At 38.2% G+C, this 22,728-nt stretch overlaps 3 protein-coding genes across 3 annotated transcripts; 2 read left to right on the top strand and 1 right to left on the bottom strand.

Moving 5' to 3' along the window:
- The first annotated feature begins 1,827 nt into the window (after positions 1 to 1,827).
- Positions 1,828 to 4,615, top strand: LOC125203782 (uncharacterized). Its single transcript, XM_048102224.2, has 5 exons — positions 1,828 to 2,313; positions 2,655 to 3,110; positions 3,475 to 3,852; positions 3,928 to 3,995; positions 4,203 to 4,615. The coding sequence occupies exons 1-5, from the start codon at positions 1,984 to 1,986 to the stop codon at positions 4,414 to 4,416; spliced, it is 1,446 nt and encodes a 481-aa protein (XP_047958181.1). The 5' UTR covers positions 1,828 to 1,983; the 3' UTR covers positions 4,417 to 4,615.
- Positions 4,616 to 10,580: 5,965 nt separating this feature from the next.
- Positions 10,581 to 14,330, bottom strand: LOC148923038 (uncharacterized). Its single transcript, XM_089061092.1, has one exon. The coding sequence runs from the start codon at positions 14,156 to 14,158 to the stop codon at positions 10,763 to 10,765; it is 3,396 nt and encodes a 1,131-aa protein (XP_088917218.1). The 5' UTR covers positions 14,159 to 14,330; the 3' UTR covers positions 10,581 to 10,762.
- Positions 14,331 to 18,342: 4,012 nt separating this feature from the next.
- Positions 18,343 to 22,251, top strand: LOC148923039 (protein ACCUMULATION AND REPLICATION OF CHLOROPLASTS 6, chloroplastic-like). Its single transcript, XM_089061880.1, has 6 exons — positions 18,343 to 18,879; positions 19,273 to 19,497; positions 19,772 to 20,032; positions 20,109 to 21,075; positions 21,298 to 21,431; positions 21,875 to 22,251. The coding sequence occupies exons 1-6, from the start codon at positions 18,379 to 18,381 to the stop codon at positions 22,163 to 22,165; spliced, it is 2,379 nt and encodes a 792-aa protein (XP_088918006.1). The 5' UTR covers positions 18,343 to 18,378; the 3' UTR covers positions 22,166 to 22,251.
- Positions 22,252 to 22,728: the final 477 nt, after the last annotated feature.

The following is a 22,728-nucleotide window of genomic DNA, read 5'->3' on the forward strand; positions in this document are numbered from 1 at the left end:
TTTCCGTTTCAACATGAATGCGCAATAACAAATGGATGAGTTTGTTCGTTCAAAGGATAGGGATCCACAAGACCGACAGAATATGAAATAGAACTAGATAGCCACCTTTATTTGTTGACAGGGTCGACCGACAGCCTGTTCCAACTGTCAGCGGTGATGAATACTAATGACTACAAGGTGAGTGATATGGAGCCAAACTCGGAGAGCGGCAAGGGCAAGGGTCGCAGAGTTACATCTCAAAGGAATCATTATATTTGGCGCACATCTACATCGACGTGTCGGAAGACCTCATCCTCAGCAACAACTAAAAGTTCAGGATGTTTTGGAACCGAGTTGCCGAGAAGCACAACACGACCAGACCGAGAGATGCACCCCCGTGCCTGATTACAACATGTTACTCCCTCCGTCCGCGAATAAGAGTCTCGGTTCATAATTACTCCCTCCGTCCCACAAAAGATGTCACACTTGTTGGACGACACGAGATTTTAGGAGGTTTTGTTTTATGTGTTAAATGGAGAGAGAAAATATAATTTTTATATTCATGTGAGAGAGAACTTTTTCCAAAAAGAGAAATGTGACATCTTTTGTGGGACAAACTAAAAAGGAAAGTGTGACATCTTTTGTAGGACGGAGGAAGTACTATAAATGGTAAAGAGACCTCACATTCCCCTAACTTATTTTACTCACATATCATTTTAAACTTCCACTAACTTTCTTATACCCACACTGTTCTTAATATTTTTTTAAACTCGTGACGGAAAGAAATGAGACTTCTATTCATAGACAGAGGGAGATGCTAAACAAAAATTGAGATGAATAGTAATATTCGTGGATGGCCTAATAGCCATGTTTTAAAAATCGGACCGGATCGGCCGGTTCGACCGGTCCGACCACGAACCGGTAGATAGGCCGGTCCGCTTCACCTATTTAAACCAGTGTGCTGTTGAACCGTTAAGAACCATTTGAACCGGCCGGTCGGATCAGTCCGACCGCGAACCGGAAACCGGTTTTTTATTTTTATTTTTCCAAAATTTTTAAAATTGTTGTTGAGAGGGGTTGAACTCGTGACCTCCACTCTAATTAGTAGAAGTTAAACCACTCCACCACAAGGCCATCTTGGGAAAATATAAACACTAAATATTCTTATACTAAATCATTAAACTTTTGATAATGGAAATACTAGTAGCCTCAAGGATGATTTTTGTGATATTAGTTGCCTTAATCTTGATGCTGGAAATGAAAGTGATTGATATGATAAGTATTTTGTTCTGAGTTAGTAGTTTGGTATTTTGATAAACTCATATATTTTGTTAAAGATTTGTGTATTTTGCAAGACTTATGTAGCTATTGGTCTCATGTATTTTGGTTTTTGAACTCTCAAGTATTAGTGACAAAGTGACAAGCATGGCATGGCAGTGTGTGGAAAAATCTTGATTGCACTCCCCAAATATTTCATTTTTTATAGTTTTATAAGGCTATTTTTTTATTTTTATTCACATATGTTATTATATGTATTTAATAATATATAATATATGTGTTTATTATATATTCCGGTTCAACCAATGGTTCGACCAGTGAACCGGTTGAACCAGTGAACCGGTAATGACCCCGGTTCGCCAGCCGATACGATTTTTAAAACATTGTCTAATAGTGTATTGGATTTGGATTCCCCGCCGTGATTGATAGCACAGCAGGGGGCTGCTGTTTCTCCCATTGTTAAATAATAATGTTAAAATATTCATATTTGTTATTATAAATAAATTTGACGTGTGTGTGCATAATAGCACAGCCCTGTGCATAGCAGGGGATCCAGCCCCTAGTGTATTTGGGGGTGGTGACATCATTTTGTCTCCCAAAAACCCTGACTCAAGCCCCCAAAAACCCTTACCACAACATCTCCCGCCAACGACCGTACGATTCTTGAATTCTCTGAGAAATACATACAGATTCGTATAGAAATTACACGTGAGATGCACCACAGTTATGCAGAAGGTGCTGCGCCGAAGCCCCTCTTTTTTATCCGCTAACACTCCTCTCTCCTCCGCCGCCAAACAACTCAACCTCATGTCTCCTTTCACCGCCGCTCTCCGCTGCCCTCACAACTTCTCTTCCGCCGCCGCCGCCCCTTGGAAAACAACGCCGCATAGGGCATCGATAACTACGTGCTCTGCCAACTCGAATATGCAGAGAACCTCCGTGGCTGGGAATCCGGATTTGCTCACAATACCTGGAGTCGGGCCCAGGAATCTGCGGAAGCTCGTGGACAAGGGCTTTGACGGCGTCGCACAGCTTAAACAGCTCTATAAAGATAAGGTATCGAAAATTTTCACCGATTATTACTGTCTTGTTTAATTGCTATTTTTTCCTGAGATTCATTTGTTTTCAGTACTGTAATTTGCTTATGAATGTTCCAAATTTTGTTTCTCCAAAATTAGTGAGTTAACTGGAGATAAAGTAAAGTAGACAAATGAATAAAGTAGGAGAAAAAAGAGAGAATAAGTAAGGTTAGATGTCTTGTTTTTGGCCTTTATACAACTCAAGCAACTTGGGACGGAGGGAGTATGTTTTTGGTTAAAATTTAATTTCGTAAATAAATGGCTTAAGCAAACAAAATTTGTTGGCTTCGTGCTTGAACATGTGCAACTGTGGTGCAGTTTTCTGGGAAATCCAGTGAGAAAATGGTGGAGTTCCTGCGGAGTTCGGTGGGTATCATACACAAGAACCATGCTGAAAGTATAACAACGTTTATCAAGGAAAGTGTGGATGAAGAGCTGAAGGATGGTGGTGTGAGGCCAGCTCAAAAGAAGCGGATCACTCTCTGTGTCGAAGGAAATATTAGTGTCGGGAAGACTACCTTCTTGCAGAGAATAGCTAATGAAACACTCGAGCTTAGGGATATTGTGGAGGTTGTTCCTGAGCCAATTGACAAGTGGCAGAATATTGGTGCGGACCACTTCAACATATTGGATGCTTTTTATGCTGAGCCGGAGAGATATGCCTATACGTTCCAGAACTATGTGTTTGTCACGCGAGTTATGCAGGAGAGGGAGTCATCAGGCAGTGTTAAGCCCCTCAGGCTCATGGAAAGGAGTGTTTTCACTGATAGAATGGTAAGATTTCACTCTGTTTTATTCGTATATGCAGATTATAAAGTATGAGACGAGTGTGGATGGTCTTTTTTTACTAGCTTTTTAGCTTGAAGCATTCCTACCACAGTGGTTTAGCATCACAAGCTTATCAGAAAAGTGTCATGTATTATGCTTTTTAGCTTATTAGTTATGCATTTTGCTGTTCATGTTGTTTGTGATTTTTTCATGTGTCGGAATTGTTAATGCAATAAAGGATGTATCTGCTATCTACTGTCCTCTAAACGTATAAAAAAATAATGAGAGAAGGGTCGTGCTAATTTATTAGTAATACGATGCATAATTTCTTGTTTGCTGATGTACATGTCTCAACTCTCGTCATGCAAAGGTCTTTGTGAGAGCTGTTCATGAGGCCAAGTGGATGAATGAGATGGAGATCAGTATCTACGACTCGTGGTTTGATCCTGTTGTTTCAAGTTTGCCCGGTCTTATTCCTGATGGCTTTATCTACCTTAGAGCAAGTCCCGGTACTTGCCATAAGCGTATGATGATGCGCAAGAGAGCAGAGGAAGGCGGAGTCTCCCTTAAATATCTGCAAGACCTGCACGAAAAGCACGAAAGCTGGCTTTTCCCTCTCCAAACTGGAAATCATGGAGTATTGTCAGTAAGCAATGTACCTGATGACATTGATTGGTCCGTACATCCAAAGATAAAGGATCAGGTGTTCTATCTGGATGGTGGCCATATGCACCCGAGCATCCAAAAGGTATTGCGCTTCATCCTGTTGTGATTGTTTCAACATCTCTAATCTTTCAACTTACCTTACTTTTGCAATTAACAGATCCCTGCTTTGGTTCTCGACTGTGAACCGGATATTGATTTCAGCAAAGACATCGAGGCAAAGCGAGAGTATGTTTATCTTTCCCTTTCCCTCTTCTCTGCTCTGGATTTGTTACTGATCATTGCTTCTGGTTGAATGTTGCAAATATAGATTAAGTGCACAACTCTGAAAAAATGTTTCATTTACATTCACTGGCTGCATTGTTATATTCATTTCAATTAATGGCGAAAATCTATACCATCTCATTTTGTTGCGTAAAATTGTTACTGGTGAAGGTATGCTAGTCAAGTTGCTGAGTTCTTCGAATATGTGAAGACGAAGAAAGAAGTTTCTGCTTCTAACGATGGGGAAGATGCAGCAAAGGGCAGCCAGCATCAGTTATTGATGCCCCATAACGGAAATTTGTGGATGCCGGGTACACAGCCCTTCCCCGAATCTGCCCTCAAGTCGCTTGGTCTTACAAGGTCCATGTCAATTATGCCTCAGTAGTAGTGTAAGTAAATTCTCTCTATTGAAAATTGTTCATTTCTTCATCTTGTAAAGAGACGCTTGTGGCAGAGCTCTTTGTAGGGTTGTAGATTTGGTAGATAGTGTTAATTGTTATTTCTGCTCTGGAAAAAACATTTTTGCTGTCATTTTTCAAGTTGGTCAGCAGAATCTGAATGCAGCAATCTTCTTCTCTATAAAACATGAACTTGACATCAAGAATTGCAAATTCGGCGTCATTGGAAAAAAAATCAAGAGAATTCTCTGGGGTTTGGACTTTGCACGTGTGTGGTCTTTTAATCAAAAGGCCCACAACCAAATTTAGCAAATACAATTTGAGTTTACTAAAATGCCCTCTGATGATGGAGGGTATTTTAGTCTAAAAAAGGTTCTAAATAGTTGGATAGGATTTCGAATACGTGAAGGGCAAATTCCAAAAACTTCTCATAATATGCAAACTAAAATCTTTAGAACATTTTTGTATTTTACTCTAGCATAGAATGTTAATTTTAACATTCGATTAGTAGCGGTAAAGGGGCAAGGCCATATCCTGGATGTCACGAGTTCGATCTCTGAGAGGCGCAACCTGAGATTAATTTTCCCTGTGGACCTGGCAAGTTAACTAGCATTACCCAGCTCTAGGCCGGCAACTAGCCATAACTTGCCATTACCCAGCTCTGGAAGTTGGCCGACAACTAGCCATAACTCGAATTCAACAGGAGGTAGATGGGGAACCATTGACAATCCTTTTAAAAAAAAAAAAAAAAACATCGATTAGGACTTCATATCTAGAAAATGAAGTTATGTGAAATTAGCATGTGGAACAATGTTTACAAACAATATTCTGGGCCGGGTATATGGCCCAAATCAAGTGGACTGATTTTAGCGAGTAAATTGGAGCTAAGAATAAAATCCCCAAGCCCATTTTTAATTTCTTGGACCAGGTGTTGACTCGTTTAATTCCACCTTAGTCTTTGTGCTGTACACGTTGTGAGACAATTAAAATAAAATTGCATGAGTAATTCAAATATTATTCCTAACAAATTCTGGAAGTTGGAACATTTTATCGGCTTCCAACAGTATATTTGTGTATGCTTCACAGATTTAAAATAATTTCTATAGCTTACATGCGGTTGAACCTTTTTTATTAGACGATATGACTATTTGGGTTCATATTGCAATGTGCATATTACTATATTAGGTAGTACGTAACTCGTAGGATAACAATGAAGGAACAGACAGCGGAAGCGTTGCAGTCGTGGGATTATCATAATTTAACAATTATTAATTGAGCAAATAAATCATATAATAATCAGATCTATTTAGCATATTATTTAGACAAAATCTATTCGCGTAATTCTCATATGTATCATGCTCATAACTTGAATTAATCATGCTTTAAGATTATTGAAACCTAAAACATGCTTTTCTACGGAGCAGAAATAATACCTAATTAATTCTCCATAGAATTGAAGATGGCTAGCAGCTTCTCCACGTGACGCTTTGAATACTAGACCACGAATCTTCTCTCTGGTTCCCGAACTGTACTCCGATATCAGTGTGGGCTGATCTCACCGGAATACTAGGACTTAAATAAAGAAGACAAAAATTCTACTCCTATGAGGAGATGAAAATTTCGAACCCTACTCTATATGGGGGGACGAAATTTTGGCTATATAAAATTATGATTTTTGTCTCATTTATTCTCCTATTTATATAAAGTTCCTTTTGGGCCTAGACAGGGATCTATGGAAGGTTTTGGATATGGCTCATCCAATTTACTTTTTACTAATTAAATTGAACCCACAATTTAATATAAGCTTTAATTGGAATATTACGAGCAATCACTACAGAAGTAATATTGAACTCTCCCCATTCAAATCCGAAATTATAAGTAATCCAGGTTTCCATTTTAACTTTCATTTCCCGCGCTTAAGATAAAAATGTCCATTAATTAATTAATGTCTGCTATGGACTTAATTAATTAATTTCTTGTTAATTCCAAGAGTGGACTTTGCATGAAACGCTTATTTATTATTCATAGAGTAATCAAACTCCAACTAGCTAGGTTCCGAATAATAAAACCTTGTTTCGCGCTCCTCTTGAGGACATTATCAAACGAGACTCACCTCGCGCACGATTCAACATAATAGCAATCCTAACACCGCTAGATATTAATCACCACTACCCAATATATCAAGATTATTGGGTTACGAAAAACCCGCACCGTTTGATAAGTCAAAGTAATGCATAATCAATACCGTATGCTCAATGCTAACCTACATTGATTAAGAAACAAATATTTATCAAGACCTCGCCTTTCAGTAGATAGCCCAAGGACAATTCTTGCTTTTAGATCCGTTCAGTGCTATACCACACTAATGTCATCTTATTTCAGTAAGGCTTAGAAATATGAGGACTGACATTGCAACCTTTCACGATGGATAGTCTAATTCCATCTAGGTTGTGAAATTCTTCTTTTTCTTTGTTTAGGACTGACCATGTTACCTTAAAGTGGACGCCGTCCACAACCGATCTACTAAAACAAAGACTTAGACTCTGTTAAGTTAACTTATACATTTAAACATGCAATTAACATCCATTAAATGTAAAACATAACAACATTATGACAAAATTAATCTGTTTTATTCATTGAAAAATAAAATAAGAGTTTTACAGTATTCAATAACTCGAAACGTGATTTCTAGTATACAAACTCTAACAAACAACACATAGATACAAGCATACTGTTCAGTTATTTATTCAAATCGAATCGAATTTAAAACTAAAATTGTATAAAATTAAACACGAACCAAAAAATCGAAATTCTAACTACAAACCGATCCAAACCGAAAAACCAAAATTGCACAAATAAGTTTAAAAAAATCGATTGTCCAAACTACAAAAGCTGAAAAACCAAAATTGCACAAATAAGTTAAAAAAAATCGATTGTCCAAACTACAAAAGCTGAAAAACCAAAATTACATATATATCCAAAATCAAAAAATCTGAAAATAAAAAAATTAACTTTAAATATTCATAGTATCAACTAATTAACATATTCAAACAATTATAATGTTCATAATACCTAAATATCATATACTAGCATTTATTAGTACAAACAACACAAATAGAGTTTGTTATAGTTATAATATTATTATATCTGAAATATTAAAAAGTAAATTCATTTTTTCATTTTTTTTTATTTTATAAATTCGAATCGAACCGAACTAAAATTTAAAACACCCCAAACTAAATTTTTTATTTTGATTTGGTTTCATATCAAATATTCAAATTTTGATTTTTTGGGTATTTTACACACCCCTACACACAGGTGATGACATTTTCCATGTTTTTCAATCAATAGACATAAAGATGTTGATTATATGTCACATTGACACTACAAAATTGGTGTATTGGTTTTATTAAAATTGACATAATATCGTGTTCATTTAATACTTTGGTAGTTGTAGGCGGTCAATCCTTGTGAAAAGAAAAGAACATTTGCAATAATGTGATCATATGCGAAGAGTGAGTGATGGAAAAATTTGAACTGACTTTATATATCGGAATTATTTTAAAATACTCCATGGGTATGCAACTTCTTTGCCTTGCTTAAGAAGAGGTATGAAGTTTTCATTTATTTTGGACATCCATAGTCCATAGATGAGACGTTAATGTGCTTATCTGTTAAATATTTTATTTCTGCAATAAATTATTATTGAAGGGCTATTCAATTTATTTTTTAATTATAGTCTGAATATATGACAAGGTTGTCCTTTATAATTACTCCTCCTGTCCTCATTAAATGTCTCATATTTCAATGGTCCTCAATAAATGTCAATTTTCATTTTTAATATTTTCATAGTGGACTCTATATTCCACTAACATATTCTCACTCATCTTTTATTATAAAATTAATATATAAATATATGACTCACATTCCACTAAATTTTTAATAACCCACATTTACTAACAAAGTCAAACAATTCTTAAAACTCGCACCGATCAAATATGTGACATTTAATAAGGACCGGAGAAAGTATGTTGGAATGGATATCGCTATACAAATGCTAACAGTATCTACAAAAATTTCCGATGTCTTTACCAACAAAAGTATATAAAATTCGATATCAATAAATAAATATTCTTTGGACGAAAGGAGTATTATAATTTATTTCTCTAATTATACTCATTTCTTTCACCAATAATCGTCTCATTTTACCATTTTCGTCCGTCCATCAATAAATAAATACTTCCTCCGTCCACAAAAAATAGATCACTTTTGTCATTTTGGGACGTCCACAAAAAATAGATCACTTTCTAAAAATGGAAAGTTTATCTCTCATACTTTTCCTAACTTTTCCTACTTTTTCTTCCATCTCTCATACTTTACTCACTTTTTCTTTCCCTCTCTCTTACTTTACCTACTTTTTGCCCCCCTCTCTCTTACTTTACCAATTCTACATTAAAACTCGTTCCGAACAACAATAGATCTATTGTTTGTGAACGGAGGGAGTATCTTATTTGCTTTTTATTACTTTTGGTAACGCACTCCACATTCCATTAAATTTATTTTACTCACAATTCACTATAAGACTATATAAGAGCATCCACATCCCAGCTCCATGCCTTCTCCATCTCGTCTCGTCTCTCGTCTCGCTGAGACGAGACGATGAGGAGCTGGGGCTGCAGCTCTCTCATCTCCAAAATTTCTCGCCCAGTAGAGAAATTTTCGAGCTAGCTCGCCATGCGTGCCCGCCCACGTGGCACGCTCTCATTGGGGTGTGACGCTCACTCGCCGCTCCATGAGTGGACGTCAAATTTGAATGATTTTAATTTTTCTGAAATTAGAAAAAAAAATTATCAAAATTAATAAAATTTCACCAATTCCTCAAATGTTAAAGTTTCATGACCGTTTTCTTAAAAAATGATTTTTTTTCTTTTTTTATTATCCAATTATTCTAAACTATTATGTGAATACCTCATGCATCATATAATTGTTTTTATACCAAAGAAACACACTATCTCACTAAATATATGAAATATGTAATTCGTATTTTTGTATAAAATATATGAATATCATTTTTAAAATAATATTTCATCTCAATTTAAATTAAATTTGTTTGAAAAAAATAATAATAAAAATAAAATAGTACTCCCTCCGTCCCACATAATTTTACACATTTTGATTCGGCACGGGTTTTAAGAAATGTAATGAAAAGTGAGTTGAAATAGTTGGTGAGATGTGAGTCCTATTTTTAAAGTATTAGTTTTATAATAAAATGTGAGTATGAATGAGTTAGTGGAATATGAGGTACACTACCAAAAATGGTAAAAGTGAAATGAGTAAAATTATGTGGAACGGTCCAAAATGGAATACTGGATAAAATTATATGGGACGGAGGAAGTAGGATCTATGAACATTTAATAGATGAGATGGATTGGAGATGGAGAATGGTAAGTGTCGTCTCTTCTATTAACCATGTGCAGTTGTGCACCCACACTCTTTTACATTTATTAAAACGCTTGGTCCCAAACAAGAGCGTCATTTGAAAACAACATTAGCGAATTCCTCAGTCAGCCAACTTTACTTGATCAAAGAAATTCAGGAAATAGACTTTGTAAACTAAAATTATTATTTATACAAAGATAGTACTCCTACCTAGCTTCAACTTAAATGCCTCAAATATAGTCATTGAAAAAATTGAAAAAATGACTCAAGTCAAATTAGTGAACAGGCTATCATTGTAGAAGGATTTACCGTGGTAAAAATAAATTGTGATTGAGAATAGTAGATTCATGAAAATGGACAAGGAGGCCCCAACTAACAGCCAACCAGCGCGCGACCCCAGCTGAAACGGTACGCTTGCCCTTTTCCGATAAAAACTGTCCTCACTTCCACATTTCCATACCCTGCCCCTCTCTAACGGCTACTTTCTTCGAATTCTATTTTAAATAATCCTATATTATATTCATTGTTACTATTCACGAACTGCAACATAACACGATTCTTTCTGCAGGAATCTGGCCCTCTTTTTTCTGCACGTTTCAGAATCACGGCCACCTTTATTCATAATTGCAATTGCTCTTTTGCATATACACATGCAATGCTAAAATAAATTGCAGTACTACAATAAATGTGCATTTCTCTCTAGAGTCTAGACTAGAAATAACAACAAGGATGAATAAGCTTCATAATCTAGTGCAAGTATATTCTTGCCATTCTACAACAAGCATCACAATTGACACACAAAAATAATGTAAAAAATACTAGATAAAAACAAATCAAACATACTACACCAAGTTCTCTCAAACATGAAAGAATACAACAATAAATGAGTTCTTTTCAGCTAGGCGAAGGCATTGTGGTGGGATCAGCAGAGGAGGGAATTTCGGGGCCTAACCGGCAGCCTTCGAGCATGAAAACGACATCGTTCATTGAAGGCCTTTCGAGAGGGTCTGGCATTGTGCAGAGCAATCCAACCTTGACCCCTAACAAGAACTCTTCCCACTCCGATGACTCCGGGTCGAGCTCCACTAAACCGGGCTCGAGCAGTTCAGAAACTTGGCCTCTTTGCAGCTGCCTCTTCACCCACTTCACAATGTCCTCATCCTCTGTGAACATCACCGGCTTCTTCCCGGTTAGAATCTCCAGCACCACGATCCCGAAACTATACACATCCGCTTCTTTAGATGGCTTCCCTGTCAATGTAGCTTCCGGTGCTACATAGCCAAGAGTTCCAACGGGGCTGGCGGATGTAGAAGCCTCAGCTGATGTGGTAGCGATCGTCACTTTATCCAGCCCGAAATCCGAAAGATGGGCTTCGAAATCAGCATCAAAGAGCACGTTCTGTGGCTTCACGTCGCCATGGATGATTGAGACCGAGTGCAGAAACGCTAGACCGCGAGCTATGCCTAGTGCGATCAGGTGGCGCATTGGCCAGTTCAGGACGTGGCCTTCTTGGTGCGACGCCTCCTGAAGCAGCGTCGCGAGATTTCCATTAGGCATGTAGTCGTATACAAGAAACCGCATGTCAGGAGGCGGCCCAGCATAGTAGCCACGGAGGACAGTCAGGTTGCGATGCTTAACTTTTCCCAGAGACTCGGCTTCCTTCCGGAACGTGCTCTCGTCGATTGATGTGTCGGGGACGCGGCGGATTGCAAGCACCATACCATCAGCATAGGTGGCCTTAAACAGTAGCCCATATTTGCCCCTGCTTAGCACATTCTCCTCATCATACTGCCTGGTTGCTTCCACAGTCTCTGCATATGTAATCATGTTGTTGAACATAATAAGCTTTGGCTGCCCATTCTCCTCACTTCCACGAGCCTGTGAGCCGGGACTGGGGCTTCGTTTCTTCACCCCTTCTACCCCGGCTCTCAGCTTCTTTCGCCACCTAAGAAGACTGTACACATACCCACAGCAACACAGTAGAAGCATCAAACTCCCAACAGAAACCACAACCATGAAAAGAATCAACTTCCTCCTCTTGCGTTCGATCTCCCTTTTGCACTTCCTTCCCAGTGGCTCCCCGCATAAATCCTTATTCATAGCGAACACAGAAGGATCACCGAACCGCGCAGCCAAAGCAGATGGGATCTCACCCTCAAAACCATTGGCAGACAAATTCAATCTTTGTAAAGAAGATATGGTGGAAAGGCTTGCAGGAACAACACCAGTCAGATTATTCGAGGAGACATCCAATTCATTTAATATCGGTAACTTGGATAAGGCCTCTGGAAGGCCGCCCGAGACTTGATTCGAATCCAGCAACAAAACTTCCAAAGAAGAGCAGTTGGAAATGCTTGCTGGGATTGTGCCAGTTAAGTTATTCTGGCCCAAGTCAAGCCTCTTTAAATGAGACAACCTTGAGAAATCAGCAGGAATTTGGCCAGTTAGGCCATTCTCTCTCAGCTCTAAAACTTCAAGACCAGTACAGTTGCTCAACTCCACCGGAATCGCACCACTTACTCGATTACCAGACAGTGAAAGAGCATTCAATGATCTAAGAAATCCATAACTGGCTGGAATCTCACCAGAGAAAGCATTCCCTGAAAGATTAAGTTTCTGCAAACCAGACAAGCTGCTGAAACCTTCAGGCACATTTCCAGAGAGTGAATTCTCCTCCAAAGCCACAACTTGCAGCCTTGGTGACCCGAAAAGCTCAAACGGCAACTCCCCCGACAAGTTTTGCTTGCTCAAATCGAGAGACGTGAGCTTCAAAAGATTCCCAATGCTAGAAGGGATCACTCCTGAAAGCTCACAACCACTCATATTCAGAACTTCTAATCCTCTCAATTCCCCAATATTCATAAACACCTGACTGGAAAATCTGTTAAAGCTCAGATTTAGGATAGTCAAATTGGCAAGGCTCATCAACTCTACAGGTACAGTTCCACTCAACACATTATCACTCAAGTCCAAAACCTGTAAAGACTCAAGACTGCCTATGCTCGACGGAACCACGCCAGTAAACACATTCCCACCGAGAATCAACGTCGTTAAGCTCCTCATTTCCCCCAAAAACTCGGGTATTGAACCCGAAAAATGATTTTTCCCAAGATCAAGCACTTTAAGAACCCCACATTTGGCCACACTCTCAGGAATTCTGCCGGTTAACGAGTTGTTCCCAACTCGAAACTCCTCCAAATTCACCAAATCCCCGACATTTTCCGGCAATAGCCCGGAGATCAAATTTCCAGAAACATCAAGCGACCTTAACATAGAGAAACTCATTAGAAGATCAGGAAATGTTCCAGCTATCTGATTCTCGTGAAGATCTAAAACTTGGAGAACACTGCGGCAATTTTCTCCATCGTTATTTCCAATGCCCGTGAGTGAATTAAAACTCAAATCCACAATCCGAATGGTGGCATTCGATACCGAAATGTTGCAGAGCAATGATTGTGAAACGACGCCGGTTAGGTGATTACGTGGCAGCGAGATGACCTGGAGATTCTGAAGCGCGCCAATCGTGGCCGGAACCACGCCGGAAATCATATTATCGCCGGCGCTGATGTGGATGAGCGACGAGCAGTTCGATATCGCCGAGGGAATTGTTCCGTAGACGTAATTGGCGTCGATCCAGAGATACTGCAGGTTCTGCAGCGCGCCAATGGTTGCTGGTATCTCGCCGGAGAAACGGTTGTGTGACAAATCGATGAGCTGGAGGTGGTGAGCGGCGGAGAAGTTGGACGGAATTGGACCGGAGAAGGAGTTGGAGGAGAGGTCCAGCACGCGCATACTCGCCGGAATGTGGTCGGAGATTTGGCCGGAGAAGAGATTCTGTGAGAGATTCAAAACGCCGAGATGAGTGAGGTTGGTGAAGAATTCAGGGGGGAAGTCGCCGGAGAGGGAATTTCCCTGCAAGTAGAGGGCGCGGAGGAGGGAGCAGGCGGAGAGGGTGGGAGGGACGGAGCCGTTGAGATTGTTGGAGTGGAGGCTGAGCGTCTGGAGGTGAGCGAGGTTAGAGAGGCGGGGAGTGAGGGTGCCGGAGAGGTGGAGGCGCGGGAGGCGGAGCTCGACGACGACGGAGGCGGCGGAGCATCGAATGCCACGCCAATCGCAGGGGGCGGAGGGGGTGGAGGCGCTCCAGTTGGCCAATGCGCCACGTGGATCGTGGAGATTGGACTTGAAGGAGAGTAGCGCTTCGATCTCGGAGACGAGGCCGGCGCATGTAAAGGTAGCCGTTAGAAAGGCGCAGAGCGCAACGGCGAGGAGTGAACGAGTAGGCGTAGGCATTGGAGGTTGGATTTCAAGAATGTATGTTAGCACTTAGCAGTTAAGGCCATGTATTTTGAGGTAGCGGCCGCCGGAGAGAGAGAGATGGTGGAATGTGAAGTAGAGCTTTTTCACCCCTACTTGAGTGAGAGTGAGTAGAGTCTACTGTCTATGCAGAAAAAGGGGATTCAAATAAATAGAGGAGAAAAGGGAGTGATGTGAAGAATAACTTTTTGCACTTTATATATCCACTTAATTATTACACCAACGCCGCGCACGCACTAATTGTGTTTTGGCAGTATTTGGAGTAATTTTACGTGGAGTATTTAATTAGAGTTCGGAAAACAAATTCGCCGGAACATGTTCTCCCCAAACTGTGACTCCGGTGCGAAGTAGTCCTCGTACAACCGATAGTGTGCAGCGATGTGGTCCCGGGGGACTATAGATCGACGCTGGATGGGTCGAGGTACCGCCGGCTGCCGCTTGTAACATGTGATTTATCTCCCTCGATGTAATGGACCTCTTTCATTCGCCGGCGTAAGTCATCATCACCCCCTCCACTACCACCCGCACCACTACCACTATCACCTGCCATTTTGGATATACTAAAAATAAAAGAAACGTAGAGAGGGAGAAACTCGTTTAATAAGAGAAGTGGTGCGAATGAAATGAAGTTCAACGAGTTGTATATATAGAGTTTTTTTTTAAATTAAATTTAGAAATGGGACGTCCGCCGGCGACGTCCGCCGGTTCTCCGCAATGGCGGACATAGCGCAGATATCTTGACGGACGTCCCGGGAACGCCGCGGATATTCGATGTCCACACCTTACGTCCGTGTCCGCCCCTTGATAGCCTAATGGAGGATGTCCCGAGCGGACGACCGCCGTCCGGCGGGACATCCGCCATAGCGGATGCTCTTAGGTAATCACACTATCTAACTTTTATAGACCCACCCATGTAGTATTTCAATTATAATATGAAATTATTGAAACATTGTATTCGCATCACAACTATACTTTCTTCGACTGTAAAATAATATTTCAATTTTAATATTTTGAAATGCATGTAATTTAATTTTATTAAAATATTCAATTTTCAGATATTAGTGTTACACTTGAAGTTTGATGATGTTACATTATTTGTTATATTAAAAATATGGAAATCTTTATCTTTCACACCTCCAACTCTGTACACTAAGATGGAACTTTAGTCGCAACTCTTCTTTCTCGCAACCAGTCCGATCCCACCATTTCCATCATCTCTCTCACACTCCATGAAACCTTAGTTGTGTTTTCACCTGTTCCCAAATTCATCCCCTTATTTAGGATTCGAGATGTCGACTCCAATCCGTAATTTTTTTGACGCTTCCACTATGGTATCAGAACTATCTACACTAAAATAAACATTGTTATATTTTTTATAGCTAAAGGTAACCACATATATATCAAATTCGCACGGACTAATAATTAATTTTGAATTTGCAACTTGGATATCTAACAATCTAAACAAAATAATTTAAGATGGATTTATTCAACTAAGAAATTGAAATAGAAATTAAATAACTAAAGCACAAAAAAAATTGTAAGAAAGATTCATGAAGTCCTTTTTTTTTAGTCCATATATTAAAAGGTTTAAATAGTCCTATTTTTTAAATTTTGGTCCATCCATTAAAATTAATTTTGTAACTTTTAATCATTAGAGTAAAAAAAATAATTCCAACGGTATCTTAAAATCCATCTCATTTTGAGTTTTTGACAAATAAATGTTTATTTTCGGATTTACATTATAAAATACTTAAACCATTTTTTTACAGATTTCGTGGATATAAAAAGGTTAGTAGATAGGGAATATTTTTTTTAAAAATTTAAAATTAGTGTAAATTTTTTAAATAAAAATCACTATTTACAATAAAATATGTTTGAGTTCAGTGTAACAGTTGAAAATGATATAACTTCTTTTTCTTTATGTTTGTCTTTTTATTTCATATTTTACATTTTACTTTAAAATTTATATCAGCCTAAAAATCTCTATTTGAAGGGCAAGGGTAATATTTAAAAGTATTAGCGTATAATATTACGAAACTTTCCACAAATTTAACTAAAGAATAATACATGCAAATTAGTAAAATGTTAGATTTCATCGAAGATTTAAAGATATTATTTTGATAATAAGAAGAAATATGAATTGGTAAAATAAAAAATTAAAGAATGGAAAACATATGTTGAGGGTTGAACCCTAGACGTAAAAACCCATCAACCAAACAGCTGGGCAACTACATTTTATATGACATTTATTGAAAATAAATATATTTCTACACTCTACGGACGGGGCGGATATGCTCTTTCCAGCTCGATTCAAGAGAAAGTTTAGGCTCTCCGAACGGCCGGTGGGGGCGACCGCCCCCTCCTAAATCCATCACTGCTTATAATTTTGCTTCTTTATTAACCAATATGGTGGAATGGTTATGAAAGACATTTATTTGCGACGTTATAGTTTTAATACATATTGATTATTAATTTTGTGGATTGCAAATTGATTTTGTTCCTTATTTTATTGTAGTTTTAGGTGAGGCGAACGGCTTTAAAAATGACAAACGAGTTATTTTACCTATAAGTTCTGTTGAAGAGTAACAAATTGTGAAGAATTGAAGGTTTTAGTTTATAGGGATGAGATTGATTTTAATTTTAAAGTTAATGTAGTGTATAAAGAAGTTTTAAAAATGATGAGTAATTATCCATTGTGTTTAATTCTTTATTGTGATATATTTTTATCTTCCTTCTCCATGATTTAATGTTTAAACATTATATTATGTAATTTATTTCAAATTTATTATGCTTCAATGTTGATTTGTATAGATTTTTGATTCTCATATAACTAAAATTGTTACTCATATTGTTCATTGTTAATATAGATTCTAATTTTATTTAATTAATTTAAAATTAAAAATTAATATTTTAAAAATATATTAATATGTGCATAGCACAAGTGTGATAGTAGCTATAAGTTAAATTTAACATCTATACAATATATAAAAGAGGAGAGTTTTGAGGGTATTTAAGGAAATTCTCTTTTAAAATAGATATTACTCCATTCGTTCCGCTTTAGCATTCTCATTGACTTTTCTGACATCTTTTTGTAAAAATGATAAAAAATAGTTAAAGTGGAGAAATGGTAAAGTAAGAGAGACAATAATGTAGATAAGACTCTTCTCTATATTATTCTCTCTTTTAATCTACCATTTCTCCTCCTTAACTATTTTTTATCATTTTTACAAAAAGATGGCAGAAAAGTCAATAGGATTGCTAAAGTGAGACCGAGGGAGTATTATTCTCTTACATGCCTACTCAGCAATGTTCTTGAGTTTAAACCACACAATTTGAAACTATTATATAAATTAACATTATGAGTTGATTGGAATATTAAAGGAGCACTTAGAAGTTATGAAGTAGAGAATAATGCATATGACCTGATGATTTCTAGCCGCCAATGTGTATCATTGGTCTGTTTGGAGTCTTTGCAAGGTCGAACATCCCAGCATGAGTTTCTTTCTTTCTTTTTATCTGGTAAATGGAATAAATGCTTGAAGAAGTGAGATGAAAAAAATCAGATGTGATTGCGAAAATTGGGTAGAATATCCACACATACCTACTTACCTTATACAATTTAAGTATACCCATTTTTGCTCTTGCCATAGGAAAAAAGCTTGATGCCATAGAACCATTCCACACTTTCAAAGAATATTAGAATTAGTAGTATTTTATTAGCTTATATTCACTTCCTTATTATCTTCTCAGGTTGCATCACTGAATTTTTTAATAAAGTTTATGGTTTTCACTCTTTACTTATAATAGTATTAGCACATTTATATTCATTTATTTTACATACTTATTTTGAGTGATTATTATGTTACTAATATTTTGATCATAATTCTTACCAAATGAAGATATTAAAACCATGTAATTCACATTACATGATGAATCTGGAGACAAAATATAATTTATTTCAAATTAATTATGTTTCAGTGTTTCAATTCATTATTGTATATATTTTTAATTCTCATATATACTAAAATTTTGATACTTAGTTTTTTTATTGTTATTACGCTGTACAGTTTTATTTATAATAATGTCGATTCTACTTTTATTATATTCATTTATCATCAGAAATTAATATTTTGATAAACAGAAAATTGAGTAGTGTATTTGTATAATGAAGTTAGTTGAGTGAGTAAAAACTGAAAATGGAAGCTCTTTCGCAGCTGAGCGTAGCACCCTACCCTCGCCGCCTCCTATCACCTCCGCCCAACCGTAAACCCCACTTCAAACTCAGCGCCGCCGTCAGCGGTGGCCCCACCACCTCCAGCAGATGGGCCGATCGCCTCTTCGCCGACTTCCAATTTCTCCCTTCCCCCTCAGACAATCCAGACGTCGCATTTTCTTCGCCGCCTCCGCCTCCGCCTCTTCCTTCCCTCCCGGAGCGCCTCGTCTCAATGCCGCTAGATTTCTACCGGGTGCTCGGAGCGGAGCCGCATTTCCTTGGAGACGGCGTTCGCCGAGCCTACGACGCTAGGGTTTCGAAGCCGCCGCAGTATGGTTACAGCGACGACGCCTTGATTAGCCGGCGCCAGATTCTTCAAGCAGCGTGTGAGACCCTTGCGAACTCCAGTTCTCGCAGGGAGTACAATCAGGGGCTCGCTCATGATGAATTTGATACCATTGTCACTCAAGTGCCCTGGGATAAGGTTTCTCTCTAGCAAATGTTACTTTTTAAGCTCAATTGTGAATATATTTTGGTTGCAAATGTGTTGAATTGGAATTTCTGCTGCCTAATTTCGACTTTGCTATGAAGATTGCGAAATTGGAAGTAGTGTAGTCTGAGGGCATATTTCTGTATATTGAGTATTATTGAAAATATTGGAAATTATTGATGTATACTTTTTTGGGAATGTGAAAATAATATCGATACACATTGTGATATAATCTCACAAAATAAGATACTAGTAGTATGTTTTTCGAGAAATCAGCAAGTTGAGGATAGTGTTAATACTGCTATTAGGACGTAATAATTGGTTTTTGTGCGTTGATTTTTTCGGTTGTGAGAGTGAGATTGTTTACAACGGGCATTGGCATTGTAGGTTCCGGGAGCCCTGTGTGTACTGCAAGAAGCTGGGGAGATGGAGTTGGTTCTTGAAATTGGAGAGAGCTTGTTGAAAGAGAGGTTACCCAAGTCATTCAAGCAAGACATTTTGCTGTCAATGGCGCTTGCTTATGTTGATTTATCTAGGGATGCCATGGAATTGACACCTCCTGATTTTATTAGAGGCTGTGAAGTGCTTGAGATGGCACTCAAGCTATTGCAGGTAAGATTTTTTTTTTTATCATTGTATCCTTTGTATTCTATTTCAACTTGTTTATTCACTTTTATGAAATGGATTTAGATCAGTTTTTTTTTTTTATCACCATCTTAACATCCACATGGCCTGAAATCTTTGCACTGTCAACTTCTATTTTTTGCTCGAATCTTTAGATTTCTGATAAGTTTTCCCAAATCTTATGTGCATACATACATGATTTACACGTCTTTCTTCTTTATGAGTTCCTTGGAACTCTATAAAAATGAATTTAATTATGTAGGAAGAAGGTGCAAGCAACCTTGCCCCTGACTTGCAAGCACAAATTGATGAAACCCTAGAAGAAATCAATCCGAAGTGTGTTATAGAGCTCCTAGCACTTCCACTGGATGATGAGTACCAGTCAAGAAGAAGACAGGGTCTTCAAGGTGTGCGGAATGTTTTGTGGTCTGTTGGTGGTGGGGGAGCAGCTGCTGTGGCTGGAGGATTCACACGTGAAGATTTTATGAACGAGGTTTTTTTGCGTATGACTGCAGCAGAGCAGGTCTTTATTCACTTCATCCAAATTATATGTTCAGGTCCGAAATCTATATTCTTACTTGTTTGTTTTTTGATGTAAGGTTGATCTTTTTGCTGCCACACCACGTAACATACCCGCAGAAAGTTTTGAAGCATATAATGTGGCCCTTGCTTTAGTTTCCCAAGCCTTCTTAAGCAAAAAGCCCCATCTCATTCAAGATGCTGACAACCTTTTTCAGCAACTTCAGCAAACCAGGATTACTGCTAGTGGGAACTCCTCAACTGCCTATGGCACCAGAGAAAATCGTGAAATAGACTTTGCACTTGAGAGGGGTCTTTGTTCTCTTCTTGTTGGTGAAGTAGAAGAATGCCGTGCATGGTTGGGATTGGATAATGAAGAGTCACTTTACCGAGATCAGTCGATAATTAACTTTGTTATAGAACACTCTAGTGACGACAATGAAGATGATCTCCTCCCTGGCCTCTGCAAACTATTAGAGACATGGTTGATGGAAGTGGTATTTCCTAGATTTAGAGAGACCCAAGATGTTATATTCAAGCTTGGAGATTATTATGATGATCCTACGGTTTTGAGGTATTTAGAGAAACTGGAAGGTCAGGGACGCTCACCCTTGGCTGCTGCTGCAGCTATAGCAAGGATTGGAGCTGAAGCTACAGCTGTGCTTGACAGTGTGAAGGTTAGTGCAATTCAGGCACTGCAGAGAGTATTTCCTCTTGGCAGTGGGGAAAAGAATGTCAGACATTATCAGAAGAATGATATCAAGAGTTATGGTATGCCGGTTGTGAGTGGAGAGACTGTAATGGATCTTGATCATGATGACTCCCACAGGTTTGGAGTTCCGGAGATTACTGGTCGTGATGGACTGCAGCAACAAGAAATTATTACTAACAATATAAAAGATGCAACTATAAAGATCATGTGTGCCGGTGCTGCAGTTTGTCTCACGACTTTAGTGGGGTTGAAATTCATGTCATATCGCACTGGCTCTTCTGATTTACATAAAGACCCTAGCACAACTTCTGTGGCTTCCGATGTCATCAACGTAGGTATGTTTCAGTGGATTAATGTAATTATGTTTCTTTAGTAGCAGTTACTAAACCCAAATTTCCTTCTCCTCAACAAATGAACCAGTAAAGTAATAATTGGAAAGAAATCCTCTCCTTGGTTAAAAAGTGGATTGACTGCAAAGCTAAGATGTATAATAATATTTTCCAATTTTGATTCTTGGTCTGTTGTTTCGTGGTTTAAAAATTTTGTATTCATCTCAGGGGCCCCAGTCTTTGAAAATTCTGAAGAAATACCCCGAATGGATGCAAGATTAGCAGAGAATCTGGTGCGCAAGTGGCAAGCTGTTAAATCTCTAGCGCTTGGTTCTGATCATTGTCTTGAAAAATTATCAGAGGTGAGTCTGAGAAACTTGTCTATCATGCCTGACTTTGACTTAATTGTTATTTTACCTACAAAAGCCCCTGCTACATCTGGTACCTTTTAGCCCTTAGCTTAATTTGATCATGATCCTATAGAAAATCACATTCAGCCATTATACATCCCTTACATGGGCTAGAAACTCCTAAATACTCCGAAAAATAAAATAGTTGCTTGAGGTAAGCATCTAGTTATCATCCCATATGATGAGTCATAATCTATTACCATTTCAGTTGGGCTAATCACTTGTATGTAATGATATTATGGGTAGGACCTAAATATAGAAAGATGCTCATTTTGTTATATGTTCCACATTTTTCCTCTAGAATTATTATCTTTGTTAAAGTGCTCTGATTATGAGTTTTCATTTAGCAAAATGCTTCTGCCTGTCGTATTATAGCTGGTAATTCACGTTGCTAGGTATTGGATGGTCAAATGCTAAACATCTGGACTGACAGAGCTATGGAAATTGCTCAGCGTGGCTGGTTCTGGGATTATCAACTTCTGAACCTTAATATTGATAGCGTTACTGTGTCAGTTGATGGCCGTCGTGCTATTGTGGAAGCAACTTTTGAAGAGTCTGCACAGTTAACTGATGATGCTCATCCCGAGCATAATGACTCGTATAGTATAAAATACACAACACGGTACGAAATGTCATTTGCAAAGTCAGGCTGGAAGATTGTTGAAGGAGCTGTTCTCAAATCTTGAGTGCATTGTTGATACTAACCTCTGTACATTTTGTATTTTTTTTTCCTGAAGAGTGCTGTTCAATAAATTAGTGTTGTTGATGCTAATCTTTCTTTGAGATTTCCCTCACTCAAAGGCCTAACCCTAATTGCAACATACTCCCTCTGTCCCATTAAAAATGAAACGTTTTCCGTATTGGTCTGTCCCATTAAAAATAAAACATTTTCTAAAAATGGAAACAATACTCTCTCTATTTTTTCTTCTCTCTTACTTTACTCTCTCTTCATTAATTCACAAAACAACACTACATAAAATCTTGTGCAGAAAAGCAAATGTCACATATTTAATGGGACGGAGGGAGTACATTTTCTCTCCACAAACCGATGCCATTTTCTATTCTTTTTTCTTCTTCAAATGCAGAGCAAACTACCCTTGTTTTTTACAAGCAGATGAATAAATTTAAAGGTCGTGTCATGGTGGATTCAAACCTAGACTTTTGGCCTTAGGCATTTCCACTCTAACATTGCGTGGATTAAGCAACAATTCAAACAAAATCGTGCATTTCATTAATTTATGCCTTAAAG

Source organism: Salvia hispanica, chromosome 6, assembly GCF_029641045.1.
Source record: "Salvia hispanica isolate PSC_SH4W2 chromosome 6, Shi_PSC_v1, whole genome shotgun sequence".
NCBI lineage: Eukaryota > Viridiplantae > Streptophyta > Magnoliopsida > Lamiales > Lamiaceae > Salvia > Salvia hispanica.